The sequence below is a fragment of the Cupressus sempervirens genome, chromosome 1, assembly GCF_028749045.1.
Source record: "Cupressus sempervirens isolate cs-2001-9-10 chromosome 1, ASM2874904v1, whole genome shotgun sequence".
In the NCBI taxonomy this organism is placed as follows: domain Eukaryota; kingdom Viridiplantae; phylum Streptophyta; class Pinopsida; order Cupressales; family Cupressaceae; genus Cupressus; species Cupressus sempervirens.
In genome coordinates, this window is record NC_143118.1 from 542420943 (window position 1) to 542440042 (window position 19100).

The 19100-nt window shown below is 36.5% G+C and overlaps 1 protein-coding gene across 2 annotated transcripts in view; it reads left to right on the forward strand.

Annotated features, from left to right (window-relative positions):
- Window positions 1-1517: 1517 nt before the first annotated feature.
- The window catches only part of LOC149578606 (UDP-Glycosyltransferase superfamily protein), a 52614-nt gene continuing 35031 nt past the window's right edge, over window positions 1518-19100 (forward strand). Inside the window, exons 1-2 of one of the 2 annotated variants that reach the window (XM_089830138.1) lie at window positions 1518-3049; window positions 16719-16827. In XM_089830138.1, the coding sequence (XP_089686264.1) occupies window positions 2175-3049; window positions 16719-16827 (984 nt within the window). In that variant the 5' untranslated portion in view covers window positions 1518-2174. The remainder of the gene's footprint in view (window positions 3050-16718; window positions 16828-19100) is intronic. The other variant, XM_089830141.1, reaches the window with a different exon arrangement.

Consider the following 19100-nt stretch of genomic DNA (forward strand, 5'->3'; position numbering starts at 1 on the left):
TGGCCTCTCAAGATCCAATTGTACTAACACCAACTGCTTCCTATCCATCTCCCAATGGAGCATTAAACAAATTTGCTCTTATATTCACACTATTATGCATCCCATTTTTTTTTTGAATATAGGTTTGAGTTGAAGTTTTCAAAACTTTTGCAATACATAAGAGCTTCCTATTCTTTTCCATGGTCAAATCCACGGTTGCACGTACATCTTCCTCCTTGCTTAAGTCATAATGTACATATGTCACCTACATAGAGAGGGAATCACCAATTTGATATCGATGTCCTCTGTAATGTCTGCAATTATGACTTGGGCTCCATGATTGGCAAACAACCTAATGATAGCTTCATCCATTCCTCCTGATCCTCCTTTGATTATTGTGATCTTTCCCTACAACCTTCATCTAACACAACGATTTTAGTCTTCCCCTTTGAAGAAAAAAAGAGAAACAAAATTTTAAGAGAGTTCCAAAGATTTCTATCTGCTTATGATGTAAATACCTACTTAATTTTACAAATTAAGTGTTAAGATAGTTCCAAAGAACTCAAATTTTAGTGCATTCATTGCAATATGGGAGTACTTTTGTTTTGTTTGGTTGGGTGAGATTTATTTGATTTTCATTTGTAATACGTGAATACTTTTGTGCTATTTGAGTGGGTGAGATTTATTTGATTTTTAACAGCAATATGCAAATACTTCAATGTTGTTAATGAATCACTTTTTTTTAATAAGAAATGAGTTAATTTATACTTTTTATTACTGTCAAATTACAATTTCAAGATGTTAATTACTATTTATAAACATTAATAAATTTGATTAAAAATTATATGAATGATAAAAATATCATAATTTGTTATTTTTTTAATTTATTATTTGTTTTAAAAATTTCTATTCAATATTTCTATATAATTACTTTTCTAAAAATAATTTCAGAAATTGGTGTAAGTATTATATGCACTCTATAACAGTTAACAATAATGAACAAAGGGTTAAGTGTAATGTATAAAAGTAGAAAAATTTGACTTTATTAGATTTAATTGTTGAGTTGTAGGTTCTACTATGTTTATTTATTTCTATGTATTTGTTTCTAACTTAAAATATTTTCAAATGTTTCAAATAAAATATTTGGATACGTCCAATTTAGCACCTCCAAATTTTGAACAATGAACCTTCATATCTAAAAAAATGCCTCTCTTAATACACAATTTAATGAATTATTTATATTTATGAATTTTAGAAATCTTCAAATTGAATACTGTCACTTAATTTAAAAAAATAAAATTACATTTTTAGATATGCTAGTCTACACTCAAATTTATACATGTTTATTATTTGAAATTATATTTTAAATATATAAGTTATTACTTAAATTTACGCATAGTTATAGATATTCAACCACTAAACCATCAACTACTTCAAAAATATATGTTCTTAAAAAATATCTGTTCTAACACAATTCTTCTTTTAAAAACGTTAACGTCTTCGTACTTTAAAAAGTTTAATTTATAAAAGCTTTTAGTAAATCATCACTGTTTCTGGTATTTACAGTACGTGATCATAGAAGGAAAACATTTTATTTTTTCCTTTTAAATCTGTCCTGCCCGGATTCGTCGTCAGCGGGAAACAAATATATTTTAAGAGATTCGACTGATTAGTGTACAGCAACATAAACATAGAAACATCATCGCTGCTAGCGTGGTTGATGCGGCCAGTTTTCTCCTCTGCCCACTCGAGACACCCAGAAACCGTCGAAATCGAATCGAAAGCCACCCACCTTTCAAAGTTAAAAAATGGTCCTCGCTCCCACATCAAGTTTCAGAAGGGTGGGCGAGTGAAGAATGCTCGAATTTGATGACCGTATTCAAGTTTCTTAGTTACAAAATAGAATCTAAATCTGAAGATTTATATGAAGGGCAGATACATCTGATATGTACCATATTTGTTTAAAGTAAAATGTCCTGGGCAACTTTAAATTTATAGCAATTTCCCGGAATTTGCTTTTACAGGCAAGGTTGACCGTCACATTTATGCGAGGAGCTGTAGGCCCACACAGCCGTGGGACAGCACTTTTAAACAATATTCCACAGACGCTACCTAAAGTCCTACTGATCATCTTTTTAGTAGGAGTTGTTGAGAATAAGAGAGATTCTTGGAAAAGGAGAATGGCAAGCTGAAATATGGTGAGTTTATTAGTGAATCCATTGTGTTGCAATAAGCAGAGGGGCGCAGTGAGAGTGAGAGCAGTAGCAGAAGCAGCAAAATCAGTGAAAAATGAGGCAAAGGGAAAAACGGGTATCAGAGTGGTATTTGGGGCAGGGGGAACCGGGGGTCACGTTTATCCTGCCATTGCCATTGCTGATGAGATGAAGGCCATCCAACCAAACGTGGAAATAGAGTTTGTAGGCACTTCCAATAGGCTGGAGTGGAAGGCAGTCCCTGCTGCCGGCTACCCAATTCGGCCCATCCCTGCAGTTGCTCTGAAGCGCCCCATCTTCCACCTAAGTAACATTTTATTGCCTTTCAAGTTCTTGAATTGCTTGTGGGAATGCTGGAAGCTATTGGGGCAGCTGAGACCTGAGCTTGTGGTGGGAACCGGGGGCTATGTGGCGGCTCCAATATGCCTCATGGCTGCCCTCAGAGGCATCCGCATTGCAATCCAAGAGCAGAATGTGAGCCCTGGAATAGCCAATAAGCTCTTGGGGGTCTTCGCCTCGGTTATATTTGTGGCCTTTCCTTCCTCCGTGGATTTATTTCCAAAGAGAAAGTGTGTTATCAGTGGTAATCCTATTAGGCCTTCCCTCAGAAAGTATGTGTCCAGATCAGTTGCAAGGTCTCATTTCTTTCCCGCAAGCACGGGCAATAGCCAAGCTGAGGTGCTGCTCATTTTGGGGGGCTCTCTTGGGGCATATGCAATCAACATCGCAGTGTTGGAAATGTATTGTCAAATGCTTTCTCAGCATCCAAACAGGTATATCATTTGGCAAACTGGCAGTGACAATTTTGATGAGATGGACAGTCTTGTCAAGGACCATCCTCGTTTAGTATTGACTGCGTGAGTAACTAAACTTCTTGATAGAATTCAGAATTATGTATGTTATGCAATTAGAGCTTCTGTGGTATAACATTAATTAGATATTTTATAATACTAATGCTAATTAGTCTGATGACTGTTTTCCAAGTTTATTATATGTATGTGTACTGTATGGTTTTCTTTTCTGAGTCTAAAACCACCAGAACTACTGTCACATTTTTTTTGTTTATTGTATGGCTTTCATTTCTGAATCTGAACACACCAGAGTTACCCCACAATTTTAATCTTCCGGCAAGGGAAAGTTTTTATTTATTTAAAGAAAATTTAAAAAAAAAAAAAAAACTCAAGTCACTGAACTTATATTATTAATAGCCTTCCCTGAAAGAAATTAAAAAATTCAGTGAAGGAATGAAGTATCAAACCTAACTATGTAAGAACACCCACCCACAGAGATTTAGTGGCAACATAGCCAACCTAATACGACCTTTTCCATAAGCCCGCATTACATAAGCCAACTCAGAATAGAATTTCTGACTTAAGAACAAAAATGATTACATTGACAAAAAGAAAGGTACATGATACAAACCCATAAAACAGCTTAATCCCGAAGAGATTCCATCCAATTGTAGGTCCAACTTTGAGAGGTACCTTGGGAATGGAAGAGTTGATAGAATCATCAAGCATTTCAGGAGGCATAACCAAATTAAGAGTTCTTATCTGCAGGAGGAATGAACTGAATAGGCTCAATAGAAAATTGCGCCTCTCTATCATATTCAGGGTGCCCGAAAAAATGCATTGAGACCCAAGAAGCAATCAACAGCAGCCGAAATGATAGAAGAATCATTTTGCTCCAAGAACACCTCAAATCCTTCTACTGTGTCCTCATATGGGATGCTAACTCCAACCCTAATAGCATAGGGTATATATATATATATATATAGACACACACATGTTAATTTCTCATAACCAGCTACCGATTAATTGCACTATAAATTCACAGAAAGAAACTCAATCTGATTTATAACAATTAATACTTTGGGTTAATTAACAGAAGCAAATAGCGGAAGCAAAATAACAGAAGCCAAACACACAATAACAATAACATAGATATATACACAATAACAATAACACAAATATACCCAGGAAACCCCAGTTTGGGGAAAAATCTGCAACTGTTGGATCTTCTGTTCAACCTAACAACCAACTTTCTCTTATAGAAATACAATGTAGTCTGCTACAACATAGAGCCCAGCTACTTTACTTAGCAAGCAAGGAAATAAACTTTCCTTGCTTTCTTTGGCTTTAAAATCACATCAAATTGCTCTTGCTTTATGCAACCTCACAAACTCATAATTATTCTATAAAAGAATAAAATCTAAAGTTGTTGCTAAACATCCAACTCGAGTTGCTTTAAAGCAATTCCACCTTCCAAGCTATACAAAGAAAACAAAAATCAACACTCCCTCTTAGTGAAAAAGGTGTTTTGCACAACACCCAACCTATCCCTGAAAAATACAAACTTTAACTTCACCAAAGCCTTTGTCAGGATGTTTGCTATCTGTTCTTCTGTACTAATGTACCGAAGCTTCACTATTGCCTTCTCAATTGTCATGAAACATTGGACTTGTCATCTCAATGTGCTTAGACTTGTCATGAAACACTGAATTCTCAGAGAGTTTGATGCAACTCTGATTATCACAGTAAATGACTGCAGGATATAGTTCCTGATCAAGGAGGCCAACTAGAAGTTTATGAAACCAGATAGCCTCACATGTAGCCATGCTGGCAGCCATATACTCAGCCTCTGCAGAACTTTGTGCAACTACCTACCGTTTCCTGCTGCACCAAGAGAAGACTCCTGTTCCCAAGCTGAAACTACACCCTGACGTGCTCTTCTTGTCAATTGTACTGCCTGCCCAATCTGCATCAGTAAACCCCTCAAGCTTTACTCCATCCCTCTGAACATATTTCAGCCCGTAATCAACCGCGCCTTGGAGATATCTCAAAACATGCTTTGCAGCTATCCAGTGCACACGTTTAGGTTCCACCATAAATTGACTGAGAGAGTTCACTGCCAAACTAATGTCTGGCCTAGTGTTGACCAGATACATAAGAGAGCCTATCAACAATCTGTATAAAGTAGGATTCACTGCTTCTGATCTAGAAGTATCAATCTTCCTCCAATTGGTCACAAGTGGTGTTGACATGGGTTTACGATTCTCTATCCTGAATCGCTTCAAGATATCAATTAAGTATTTCCCCCATCCAAGGAAAATCTCTCCCTCTTTCTACCACAACTCTAAGCCCAGAAAGTAGTGCATCAACCCCAAATCCTTCATCTCCAACTCTCTTGCAAGATCTCGCTTGCAATGTGATATGAGCTCCTCTGCTCCTATGAGAAATAAGTCATCAACGTACAATAATAGTATGAGAAGTTCACCCTTCACCTAAACATAGTACAGGTTTGAATCTGCCTCACTCTTAATGAAGCCCACACCGTGCATGTAACTGTCAATACGTGAATACCATGCCCTAGGAGCCTGCTTGAGTCCATATAGTGCTCTTTTTAACTGCAAACATGAGAATCCATCCCATGTGCTTCAAATCCTTTAGGCTGCTCAATGTAAAGTTCTTCCTCACTTACTCCATTGAGAAATGCTGTTTTAACATCCATCGGGCGAATCTTCCACCCCATCTGTGCAGCCACAAAAATTATAGCTCTTATGGAAGAGTACCTGGCTATTGAAGCAAATGTCTCGTCATAGTCAATTCCTTCCTTTTGAGAAAACCCGTTAGCCACGAAACAAGCTTTGAACTTTTCCACACTACCATCTGCAACATGCTTAGTCTTATATAGCCATCTTGAGCCCACCGCAAACTTATCTTTTGGTCGTGGTACTACCTACCACATGCTATTCTTCATGATGGAAAAATACTCTTCCACCATAGCATCCTTCCAAACTTGGTGCTTGGATGCCCCTTGAAAGATGGAAGGCTCTACTTCAATTAATTCACTCATAATAGCTACATAATCAGAATAACGTTTGGGAGCCTTTCTTTGTCTGATTGAACCTTGTGGATTACCAACATATTCCTGAGCCTCTCTCAAAGTTTGTTCAACTGCCCTATTTTTCCTCTTCTCTGTAATAGGGATACGCGGCTGAGGATTCCTTTGTTCCTCCTAATCATTCTGTTTGGTTTGCTTGTCTTGCTCTCCAACTTGAGTGACTAAAGTTTGAGGAATTTGTGCTACCTCAATTGTGGATGCTTGCTCCTCATTCATCAAGCTGCTAGACTTTTGAAGAGCCCACTCCTCCTCAAATCTTACATCTTTGCGAGGAACTCTTTTCCTTAGGGAAGGAATCTAAACCCGATAAGCCTTATAAGTTTCACTGTACCCAACAAGGATACCCTTTTTAGTAGTTGGTTCTAACTTTGTTCTTTTCTCCATAGGAATGTGACAGTACAAGGCATTGAAAAATGCGAATGTGGCCCAAAGCTGGTTTCATACCACTAAACGCCTCTTTTGGAGTCAATTTTCGCAACACTTTTTGAGCACTCCTATTTTGCAAATACACAATTGTATTGCAAGCTTTTGCCCATAGGAACCAGGGCAAGTCCTGATCATGAAGCATGGCCTTGGCTGCTCCAACTATTGCCTTGTTCTTCTACTCAACAAGCCCATTTTGTTGAGGATTGTACGGAATTGTCAACTCTTTCTTGATACCTGCCTGAGTAGAAAAATCTTTGAAGGCATTCAACGTATACTCACCTCCATTATCAGACCTTAATATCTTGATCTTTCTCCCTCTCTGGTTTTCCACGAGAGCCTTAAACTCTTTGAATTTACCAAAGATCTCATCCTTGTTCTTCATGAAATATATCCATGTCTTCCTGGAGAAATCATCAATTAAAGTAACATAATACTCATACCCATTTAAGGATCCTGTTGACATAGGCCCACACACATTTGAGTGTACGAGATCCAAAATCCCTCCAGATCATCCGAAATTGGTCTTGGCATATTTCCCAAGAGCACAACCCTTACACACCCCATGCTTATTTGACTTCATCTCAAGCAGTCCCGTCACTATTTCCTTGAGCATATTAAGTGCTCCATGGTGAAGATGAGCCATCCTCCTACGCCACAATTCTCCTTGCCCTTTACAACTGCTTACCAATGCTTGTGCAGGCTCAAATTGTAACTGAAACAAGCTGCCGTGCCTAACTCCAATCACTTTTGCAACTTTGGAATCTGTGGGACGAATATAAACTTTTCCCCTTTCAAAGGTTACAATGTAACCCTTGTCTTTTGAAGTAGAAATTGAAATTAAATTATTTGGCATGCCAGGAACATACAACACATCCTTGCCAAACTCCCTTTGGAACTTGACAATACCAACACCAATTGCATAGTACTTGGCATTGTCACCGAGCTCAATAAAGAAATCCAACATCTTTTCCTCCAGTTTGGTGAAACAATCTCTAACTCCCGTCACGTGGCAAGAAGCCCCACTGTCAACATACCAATCCCTGTTGGCAACTGAGCTTGAGAGATAAGCGATGGGTGAAAACTCATTCTCACATCGTGATGCAAACTCCTCCACCTCGACTATAGTAGCAACTTGCTTCTTTTGATTGTCCTTATTTTTCTTAGTCCTATTTGGACATTGACTGGCGTAGTGTCCCATTTGATGGCAGCAAAAACATTTTCTCTTGCTTAGATCTTTCTTCTACCCACTCTTAGACGAAGAACCTCCAATTTGCCCTTTATTAGACTTTTTCTTACCCTTGTTGGCAAGAGCAAAGTTTTTTTCATCTTGAGCCTTCTTTGTTTGCTCTCCTCAATGAGCACCTTCATAGATTTCTTCTTGAACACAATCATCCCAAAGTCTTTCCCAATCAAGTAGCCAATCTTTGCCGACCACGCACTTCACAAATACTTCCTAGTGCTTTGAAAAACAATTTAAGGCTTTACGCACCAACTCATCTTCAACAATCGTCTCTCCAATAACAACCAACTCATCTTTGACTTGTGTCAGCTTGGACAAATAAGAGGTCACACTCTCGCCTTTGGACATCTTGGTATTATGCAATTTGTCCTTGAGCATCATCTTACGACTTTGGTAGTCGTTTTGATAGTCTTGTGAGCGTATCCCACATCTCCTTGGTAGCGTCTTTCCCTGATAGATGAGGAATTAAATTTTCTCTTACTCCATCAAGAATGATTCTTTGAGCTTTGGCCTCTTTGACTCATGCGGATCCAAAGCAATAGGATCATTCATAGGTGGTATCACTGCTGCAGTAGCATAGATCCACAATCCGTTCTCCTTGAGAACATATGTAATTTAAACTTTCCATTGGTTGCCATAGCCACAATAAAACCTGGAGACAGAAATCTGATATATCTTTTTCCTGCTGAAATCTGCGTCACAAATCTTGGCTTTGTATTTAGAGTTTAAAGCTCTGATGCCATGTTAATTTCTCATAACCCAGCTATAGATTAATTGCACAATAAATTCACAGAAAGAAACTCAATCTGATTTCTAACAATTAATACTTTGGGTTAATTAACAGAAACAAATAGCGGAAGCAAAATAATAGAAGCCAAATACATAATAACAATAACACAGATCTACCCAGGAAACCCCAGTTTGGGGAAAAACTTGCATTTGTTGGATCTTCTATTCAGCCTAACAGCCAACTTTCTCTTGTAGAAATAGAATGGAGTTTGCTACAACAACTTTACATATATAGAACCCATCTGCTTTACTTAGGAAGCAAGGAAAGAAACTTTCCTTGTTTTCTTTGGCTTTAAAATCACATAAAACCACTCTTGCTTTATGCAACTTCACAAACTCATAATTATTCTATAAAAGAATAAAAACTAAAGCTGTTGCTAAACTTCCAACTTGAGTTGCTTTAGAGCAACTCCACCTTCCAAGCTATACAAAGAAAACAAAAATCAACAACACACACACTTAGAGTCGAGGATGCTTCGAGAGGGAAATAGGCAATCCAGGTTATTACCCAATAAGAGGACAATTACTTTTTTGGTCAGATGGCATTTACAATTTCTGGTAGCGGGGCGGACTCAATAATTGAACATGTTCCAATAGTTGTGATAGCATTTGTTGATTTAATATTCAATATTTTTGAGATAGCCAGGGTTAATATCAAACTAATTGATGTTAATGGTCAAGAATGAAGGGTCCTTTCCATTCTTTAAGCAAAGATTGGCACTTGAAAGAATTTTAGGTATAGGTTGGGACCTAGGATGGAGAGGAGGGATGTGAGATCTATATTTCTTGTCCCCCAAAGCAGTTGAGTGCATTACTTGTGTGAAATTGAGTTATTGTAGAGGACTGTGCTCCCGTTGGTGCTTGAGAATGTGTGGAAGAAAACTGGTGGCATTTGAAGAAGGGATGCCTTCACAATTTGCAATATCTATAGGCTGCTGCAAGTCGGCTTCATTTCCCAAATCATTTTCATGGCTGCAGGCCATTGAAAGTCAGCCATCTTCCTCTATGTTTTTTCTGTGATAACTTTATATATTATAATTGCCATTGACCATGTGTATAGTGAAAAATATTGCATCATCCTTGCCATGGAAGACATATTTGAATTTGCAATAAATAGCCATTGCTTGAACATTAATAATTGCCATGGTGAGTTCCTTGAGCTGGAGAGAAAGAACCACTTTTCTCATTGATTTTGCTTGAAATCAAGCCTGAAAAGTGGTGGCAGCTTAGGGCTTGAACATGGTCCTTTGTCACATTGCTCTGCAGGTGTTCAAAGTCAATGGATCCTTCAGCATTGGTAGCTCAACTCAATGCAGGGACAATTATCTGCATGCTTTTGAATGATTTTATGAATTTGTTGTCTTCAAATTTTCAGACAGGAAGATATTGCTGACAGCAGTAAAAAGTTCTTTCATGTTTTCCACAATGCTGTTTAGCCTTTCCGTGCATTGCTTGGGCTGCCCATTCTTTCATGTTTCTATATAATTCTATGCACTAGTCTAAGCAAACCACTGTCAGTGTATGGTTTACGAATCTCTTTCTCATCAATTATCCTGTTCAGATTTTTCAAGACTAAAAATCTTCAGAACTGAAGCCAAGGTAGGAGAATTAATTGTAGTGCTCCCAGGAGCTTGAGTATGGGTTGGGTTTTTCAAATAGGCCAATGCAGGGCTGTTGGAGATGAACCTTTTGAAAGGAAGAGGGTTCCAATGTGAGCATTGAGGAGGTTGAGAATGAGCTGTTGGTGAGAGAACATGAGTGGGAGAAACAAAATAAGCATGCATAATGATCTTGAGTTGGCCAGGTATAATAGTATACCTGTTTAGATTAGGGGCCAAGGAGGAGGGGATTTTAAGATGGCCAGGGTTAATATCAAACTAATTGATATTAATGGCCAAAAATGAAGGGTCCTTCGATCTTTAAGCAAAGATTGGCGCTTGTAAGAATTTTAGGTATGGGTTGGGACCTAGGTTAGAGAGGAGGGATGTGGGATCTATATTTCTTGTCCTCCAAAGAAGTTGACCTGAGCGAAATTGAGTTCTTGTAGAGCCATAGCGCTTGAGAATGTGAGGAAGAAAACTAGTGGCATTGGAGGAGGGGATGCCTTCACCATTTGCAATATATATAGGCTGCTGCAAGTCAGCTTCATTTTCCAAATCATTTACATGGCTGCAGGCCATTGGGACTCAGCAATCTTCCTCTATTTTCTTCTTCTGGCCCTTCCATATACTTGTGCAATGATATATTTACTCTTTAGCTCAATCCTTGGCCTGTGCTTACTCAAATAAGATAAGTTCCGTGTTAAGTCTGTAACTCTGATCACCATACTGATCTGACTGTGCAGATCACACAGACCTTATCATTCACAAAATGCCTTATGAAGGCCTAAGATTTATATTGCTCCTTCTAGGCATGATCGGCATCCCTTCTTGAAATGATGGTGTTAACCTTAACTAATCTTAGTTAAGTCTACCTACATATTCAATACCTTGTTTGGGTGCCGATTATGAGAAAGCATTATAGGCCAACCTAGATAGGGTCATGTCCCTTCAAGGGACATGCCCTTTGGGTATGGTATTTATGTAGGGTGTGGTTGTAGTTAAAGGACACACAAAGAACATCAAGTCTGCTCCTTTAAGCAAGTCTGCTCTATTCGAACACTTCCAGAAATAAAAAATTTCAGAATAATAACTTCATTATTGACATCTCTTATACAAGTCTGAATAAAGATAATCTTCAGCAAGCATTGGAGAAGGTATTATTTCAGTTTTATCACACAGAATTTGCAGAAACTTTACATTGCGCCCTTGGTTTTTTCTTGCTAAGCTCATCAAAATGTGAAAACTAAGAAGCATTTGAGTGGATTTCCCATGATTAGGCGGATGAGATCATGGATTCTTCTACAAATTTCAGCAAGAGATCTCTGACAGTCGATGGCTGATTACAAATGACTCTATGGAGTGGGAGTCAAGCAATATATATATATATATTTATTGAAGGCTGTGGGTTTATGGTCAGTGGCTTGGCATTGATCACTTCTCCTTTGGTGTGTGTTGGTTCCCAAAACTGCAGATTGGAATCCTACGAGCCCTGCCTGCTCGATGCTGGGATATCCAACTGGTTAAGGCCAACTTGACAGAACTGAACAACACGGTCCGAGTTCCCTGCACTTCCGGCTCTGCAAGACCGAGGTGGGTGTACCTAATCCTGGACGAAACACTTAAAGTCCAAGATGCTTAAAGCAGATCGATTAGAACACAAAGATAATAAAAGTTTTCCAAATGGAAAACTTTAAACTTGCAATTTATGAATTGAGAACAAAAATAAATGATTGAAGTAATGTTTAAAATAAAGAATAAATATAGATTAAAGCAACAGATGAATATATTATTTCTTCAACGGAAAGAAATGAAACATTTTCCAGCATATGGATTATGAATCAAGAATAAAAGACCAGTGCCTAATTAAATGGGCAATAGAGTCAATATTATTAGTTGAAAAGTACAACTTTATAAAGTCTAATATATTCAAACTATAAACAAATTTAATCATCAGACGTGACGGATCAATGATTTAAATGCAATTTTAAATTAGTCTAATATGCACTTTAATCCTTACGGAAACAAATTAGACATAAATACGAAAACAATAAAATATTTCACAATATTTACATTTATCAAATTTAAAATGCAATAATGATCCAGTCCACTTATCCGAATATTAAAATATTTATAGAAAATAATAAAAAACACTTATAAAGGACACAACTTAATAAAAATTTAAAACTCTAATGCAAATAAATTAAATAAATACTTCTTACTGATCCGGAAATAAAATCATACTGGAGACATTCCCTATAGGTGATCCATCCAATATAATTCAACTCCAGAATTGCACAATAATTTATTCCATAATTCACCATCCACGGACTTAGTTCAAAAGGTCATTTTCTTTTCAAATGAAAATTATAATATAACATAAAATATAGCATAGTTAAAAAATTGAAAATATGAATATGAATATTGTCTTGTCTCTTTTACATCTTATATTTATAGAAGACCAAGAGGCATCGGTTGCCTTATTGAATCGTTCACACCTTTTCATAACATATAACCGATCATGTATTAAGTATTAAATACTTAATATAATCCTGACCTAATATGATCGATAGTTTGGTGTATTATATCTTAAGATGCTTGAAGTTCCAACTCTTTCGCTCCATATCTACAAGCGCCTTTAAATCCTTATGCTTGTATAAAAACTGGGGGTTTGAGTATGGCCTTTAGTTCGAAAGGAAACAAAAGACATCACTGTGAGACATTCAAACTCCTGATCTGGAGAAAGGCGTTTATCTTCTGCACTCAGTGTATTTGCTCCTCATCCGCTAGATCTCATCCTTTTCTATTCTTCTCCTCGAAGATATTTGATCAAAACTCTCCACTGTCGAGCATACTCCTTCCAGACAGGCATCCGAGATTTGTTCTTCTTGCATCCGCTGGTCTTTGCTTTTTATAGATTGAGCATCACCCGTGTGAATATCCTCGCTGCATATAATGAAGTATTTAATAAAGTTTTCATCCTCCTGCAAAACACATGAAGCCCAGTTAGATATACGTTATCAAACAACCTCTAATGGGATGGGCGCTAAAATTTCCATAGTCGTGGATGAAAGGCACGACTCTGTATAATAAGCGATGCTAACTGTAATATCTCTATTGGTTGGGCGTTTTCAAAATCCCAAGCTATAGTATCAAGTATCAGCGATAGTAATCACATCTCCTCTCCTTTCAAATCCATCCAGGTATGTAAGAAGCTGATTGACTGTGGCATCACGTTCTTATCCGTTAACAATACCATGAGTTTTTCCAACAGCATCTAATTCATCAATAAAGACAACAGAAGCCGCATTTTCCTATTACCACTGAGCTATGCTGCGGTTTTACTGTAAAAGCATTGTTTCTTTACATTCTTTGAAACCTCTAAACTGGTGCAGGTACTGTCTTGAGATTCACTGGATAACCAAGTGCAGAATGCTTCTTGCCTATTTTAGCATGTGATTTGTTCAAGCTTTCAGCAATTTGAGGAAGAAATTCTGCAACCCATCTCCTTTCTCCTCTTAACTTTTGCCCACAGAAGGTTTTACTATGTTCTGGCAATCAGTTATGAACATACAAGCTTGAGAGTTCCCAACCAAGGAAGTAGGCATATCTCTATCCCTTGATTTCGTAGCAGAATCAGAAACTTCGCCTCTAGATACTGTATTTACTTGGTTGGTTACCTTACAAAGTGGCATAGTTGTGGGTCTCAGACTAGAGTCTTCAACCAACACTTGTTTTGAATCATTCATGGGTGGAAATATTGTGAAACCTTTATGGCCTTCAGCATTGAGTATATTCTTTGGGAATGGTAAATGTTGTTCTCTTCCTATTAAGTTCATGTTCACTTCAGCACATAATGGCACGAAGACCTCATTAGTAACCTCTACTTCTTCCATAAGTGCAACATCTTCAGAATTTTACCAAGTATCCAATTCTGAGCCATCCTTTACACCTTCAAGCATTGAAATAACAACAACTGTCTCCTCTGCATCTGCAACATGAACTGACATTTTACTATTCAATAGTGTATCACCACAGAACTTATGATTCTGATCTTTCCTCGGTGAAAGTTGACGGAAAGTGGAGCTCAAATTTTCAAGCACACCACTCTTTTTGAGTTTTCAATATCACAAATGGAGACCGAAAATTTGGGGTCCATCAGTGTGAGTGCTAATAGAGCCACCTACCATTGAATATATGTAGAGGTATTCACTATAGGCATGCATCTTCATCTACTCCATAAATTTCCCTGTGTTATCATGGTCGTCCTCACTTCTCTATTCTTATGATAATAGATAAACGTCTATTATTAGTTAATGGTAATCTATTTGTAATTTATTGTAAATATTGGAATGTTTCTAATGTTTAGTTAGCTGTAGTTATCTGTTAGCTTCTTTATCTCTCTTTTAACTAGAATAGAATTTCTATTCTTTATGATCTTTTCCTAAGGAAACATTGTTTTATTCTTTTGTATAAATAGACCTCTCGGTCTTTGTTAATAACAAGCAGATATTTTTCAATTACTTTGTAATATGGTATCAGAGCCTAGTTGAATTTTTTTTGAAAATAATAATTTCTTGTCGAAACTATTTGAATAGTATTTTCGAAAATATTTTCTTCTATATATTTTTCTGCTTCAAATCGCATCTGGCTAGGGTTTCAACAACGATCGCAACTGGTTTTTGTAAAAATCTTGGGCAAATTTGCGATCGTGATCTCTGTATCTGCAAATTGCGACTGCAACACAAAGTTCTGTTCTCCAAATCGCGATTTCCAACTCTGAAAAATCATTTTTTTTTCTTGCCTGCAATTTCGTCCCATACACTGGCTTCAGGCTCTATTTCTCCTGAGAAATCATGTCATCGATTAAACCCAACATCAACATGCGATTTTAACGGAATGCATTCGATCATTTCTTGATCAATATTATTCAAGATATTGTTACTCGATCATCAAGAGAAAATTTAATCTGGAATTACAGATTTCTGCAAACTTAGTTTGATATGAATAGTTTTGATAATTGCCTATGTGAATTCAAGACAAAGAGTTCTTGTATCTGACAATAGCTATAATATATCAACATAGTTAAATATCTCATTGAATGCTCAGCATTTCACTACGCCATTGAGAACTGGTGTCAACAATGCAAACCTCTATGCATCCAGGTGCCCTGCCAAAAATAGTAACTCTGTAAATATGATTACTATAAATAATAATTCCTTGAGTATCTGATCAACCCAATGGTACAAGGGATTGAAACTGCAATCATAGCCCATTCAGGTGCCCAGCTATAATAAGCAATCCTGACTTTCCTGAAATAGTCACCTTAAATAGTAAGTGTACCAAACTCAACCAAATGAAGCAATCCTAAACACTTTTTCACCTTGAATGGGGAAAAAAAGCCTCCTGTTCTGTCACCTGGGACCCTCTAACCATCAGCCTTACCCTACGAGGGCCAATAATAGGCTAATTAATCCAAACATAAACCATGGAGAGCTAAAATGGGGACACTACAGACAAGAGGATTACATCAGCTTAAAGAGATGGTAAAGAGAATTCCATCCTAAGAAGTTGTGAACAGAGCATCTGTCTGGGTTAGTGCTCTAAGTGATGACGATTTGACATACTTGTAGGAACTAGCTACCCTGGCTTTGACACGAAGAGCTACATCTTGACTGAATAAGCTCCCAAATGAACGTCATTCTGCAGTAAACTTCCCTTTCACCGTGTCCTCGAGAAGAAACCAATGGCAGCTAGCCTAGTTGTATATTGTCCTTGATCATCCAATTGTCCACAAACATGTCTTTGTCAAGAAAAAGAGGCAACACAGGAAATTGAATTCATGAATTTATACACCTTCAAAGAGACTTGGCAGCAGTATACCTTTCAAAACTTAAAAGCATGTCTGATTGTTCCCTCTCTACCATAATAGCTGCATAGAGAATTTTCTATACCGGCCTTGCGAAGTCTTAAAACTGAGGAATGTTGGTGAAGCACTGGTCATGTTAACACCTTAAGTTTAAATTATGTTCTTGACTTCCAAATAGATTGACTGGTATCCCACATTGCTTGTTCATCTATGAACTAATACTGGAAGTGTGCCAAACATGGTCATGTAAGTCCTTGGTCTAATTGCTGAAAAAGGTCTCATAGGCATGATCTTTTTGATATTTTATGGTGCTTAATTGCTTACTATACATGCCAACTAAATTAAATATTGGGACTCTTAATGTATAGTTTTTTCAATTTGTGAGGTTCACTGTTGTAAATACTAAAAGGCATTGCTTAAGGGCCATTTTATTTACATTTCCTTGAATTTGTGGTTTCTCACAAGTAAATACTATCATGGTTTATTGCATTATCTTTTGTTTATCAATAAACCAGTCACACCAGCTTTTTTATCTTAATAAACAATGAGCATTAGACAGCTTCAGATTGAAAAGTTACTGTTTACTTTTGTTTTGGTTTTTGAGTAAGATACACTTTATTTGTAACACAATATAGATTTATGTGCAAATTTGCTTGTTATTATGTATTGGGTTGTCACTGAGATCCTGCTCATAAACTCAGGTACCTGAATAAAATGGATTTCGCTTATGCTGCAGCAGACCTTGTTGTTGCACGAGCTGGTGCAATGACCTGTAGTGAGCTTCTAGCCACAGGGAAACCTTGTATATTGGTAATATGATTCATCAGCTCTAAGCAGCTTTTTCATTAGGTCTTTGTGCTGGTTCATAGAGGAGCTGTACCTGTGCTGATTTATTCATTGTTGCAATAATTTACTAAGATAAGTTGGAACAATTTACTACGTTTAATTGAGTTTTGCTTGTTATCTTTTCTTGCAAATATTATTGAAAAATCAGCAACTCACAAATTGAATTGTTCCTTAAGCGAAATTATCAGATTGTACATTGAACCCTATTTAACAGTCACTTGTCCTGCAAACTCATTTTTTGGAACAGATGTGTAATAAGCCAAAAGTAGTAACAATAAATTCTACAGCTTATTGTACTTAATACTAATTTTTTTAAACATACAAAGGAAAACAATTTGCTGGAATGAAATATAAACTACAACAAGAACGTTGTCGTCTAATTTATTGAACAGAATAGAACAAAGAGGAAATTATTCTACATACCCACACTTTATAGCTTGAAATTTAACTAGAATTACATCATCGTCATATATATATACATACACATTTTTATATACATACATACATATACATACATAAATGCATGCACACACACACACACACACACATATATATATATGAAGTTTGGCTGACTCATATACATACATACATATGTACATATATACATACATCCATAAATACTATTACATCCCAAATTTTGACCTAATTTTAAATTTATTTATACCCATTAGACTAAGCAGATTTTCTTTCATAATCATGTGAAAAAGGTAGTTAAATATTGTTAAGTATTTAACCTGATAATATACAGGTCTGAAAGTGCAGACCGCACTAGACCTTCTTACCCTAATATATCATTAGGCTGGCATTAGATTATATATTTTCCTTAGGAGTCGGCGACTTCTCAAGAAGTAACATTATAATCCTAACTAATCTAACACATTGTTAGTTAGATGTTATTGTGTTTATATTTCAGATCGCCAACTTATAGGAAAATTAGTTTATGCTAGTTTAGGAAGGGATATGTTGACGGACATACCCTTTAGGAGGGATATATAGGGAGGTTATCGGTGCAGTTAGAGGACACACAGTAAAGTCTGCTCCTCTAAGTATCAATATCCTGTAATTAATATCAGAAATACTCCCATTCAATCAAGGTTGATTGTTCCTTATTGTATCGGCATTACAGAAGTTCAGTGTTCTTCACATATTACACAATTAAGGCTATATCCTCAAGCAATATCATCATACTGATATATTGCAGAAGTAGATAATTTCGGATCAGATATATAAGTGTCAACTTCCTCAATATTCAAATTATTAGAAGACCATTCTTATCTATCAAGGACTGAAGTAAAAGTCTGACTCAAAGGATACAAAATTTGCAAAATCTTTACAAATATATCCGTTGTATTCATTATGTTAATTTTTTAATGAAGATGGTCATTATCCATTATTTGTCATGTGATGTTTAACAGTTGCTTGATTTTGGAATTATGGTTAATAATTAAATTCTTTATCTATATTAAATGTTATTATGAAATTATTATGGAACTTGTTATTATCGTGGAAATATTGCATGGGTGATTGCAGGAGAAGATGAAAGGGGGAAGCATTGCTAAATGGGATCAACGGAATGGGATACTAGCTTAGTCCAATTATCAGGTTGATAGGTATGACTGTAAATTGTCTTGGTAAGGACCTAGTGACTTGAACTTCAGGTTACAATTGATGGACCTACATGGGCTATTAAATAAACATTTTAAAACATAAATTAATTTAATTAAAAATAATACGTACTTCAAAAAGGTTTTTGATTGATCTTTTCACCACATCATTATAATGTACACTTATGTACGTACACATAGATATAAGAATAAAGTGACACTATAATATCATTTTTATAATAATATGATGCCACCTCATAAGTATATCTACATGCAAGTAGATAGATATAAACTGTAATTGTTCTTGATTTATAACTTTCAAATCTTTTTCCATATTTATTCATTTTTCTTGCTAGAAACCAAATGAACACTTGGGCATATTTATTTAGCGTCCAAGAGCCAAGTCTCTTCTTTTTATGTTACGGCTTCTTGGAAGCCAAAGAGACATATAACCTCCTTATATTATGAAGTCGAGACAGGTGGAAGACATGATTTTCATCACCTGACTTCCTTGTTCATCACCCCGATTTCTTTCATAATACTCGACCACAGTTTTCATAACACTCAATATCTCTGCAGTATACCACTTAGTAACCATTGCATTGTTTCCCTTCCACGATTTCCCTATTATGT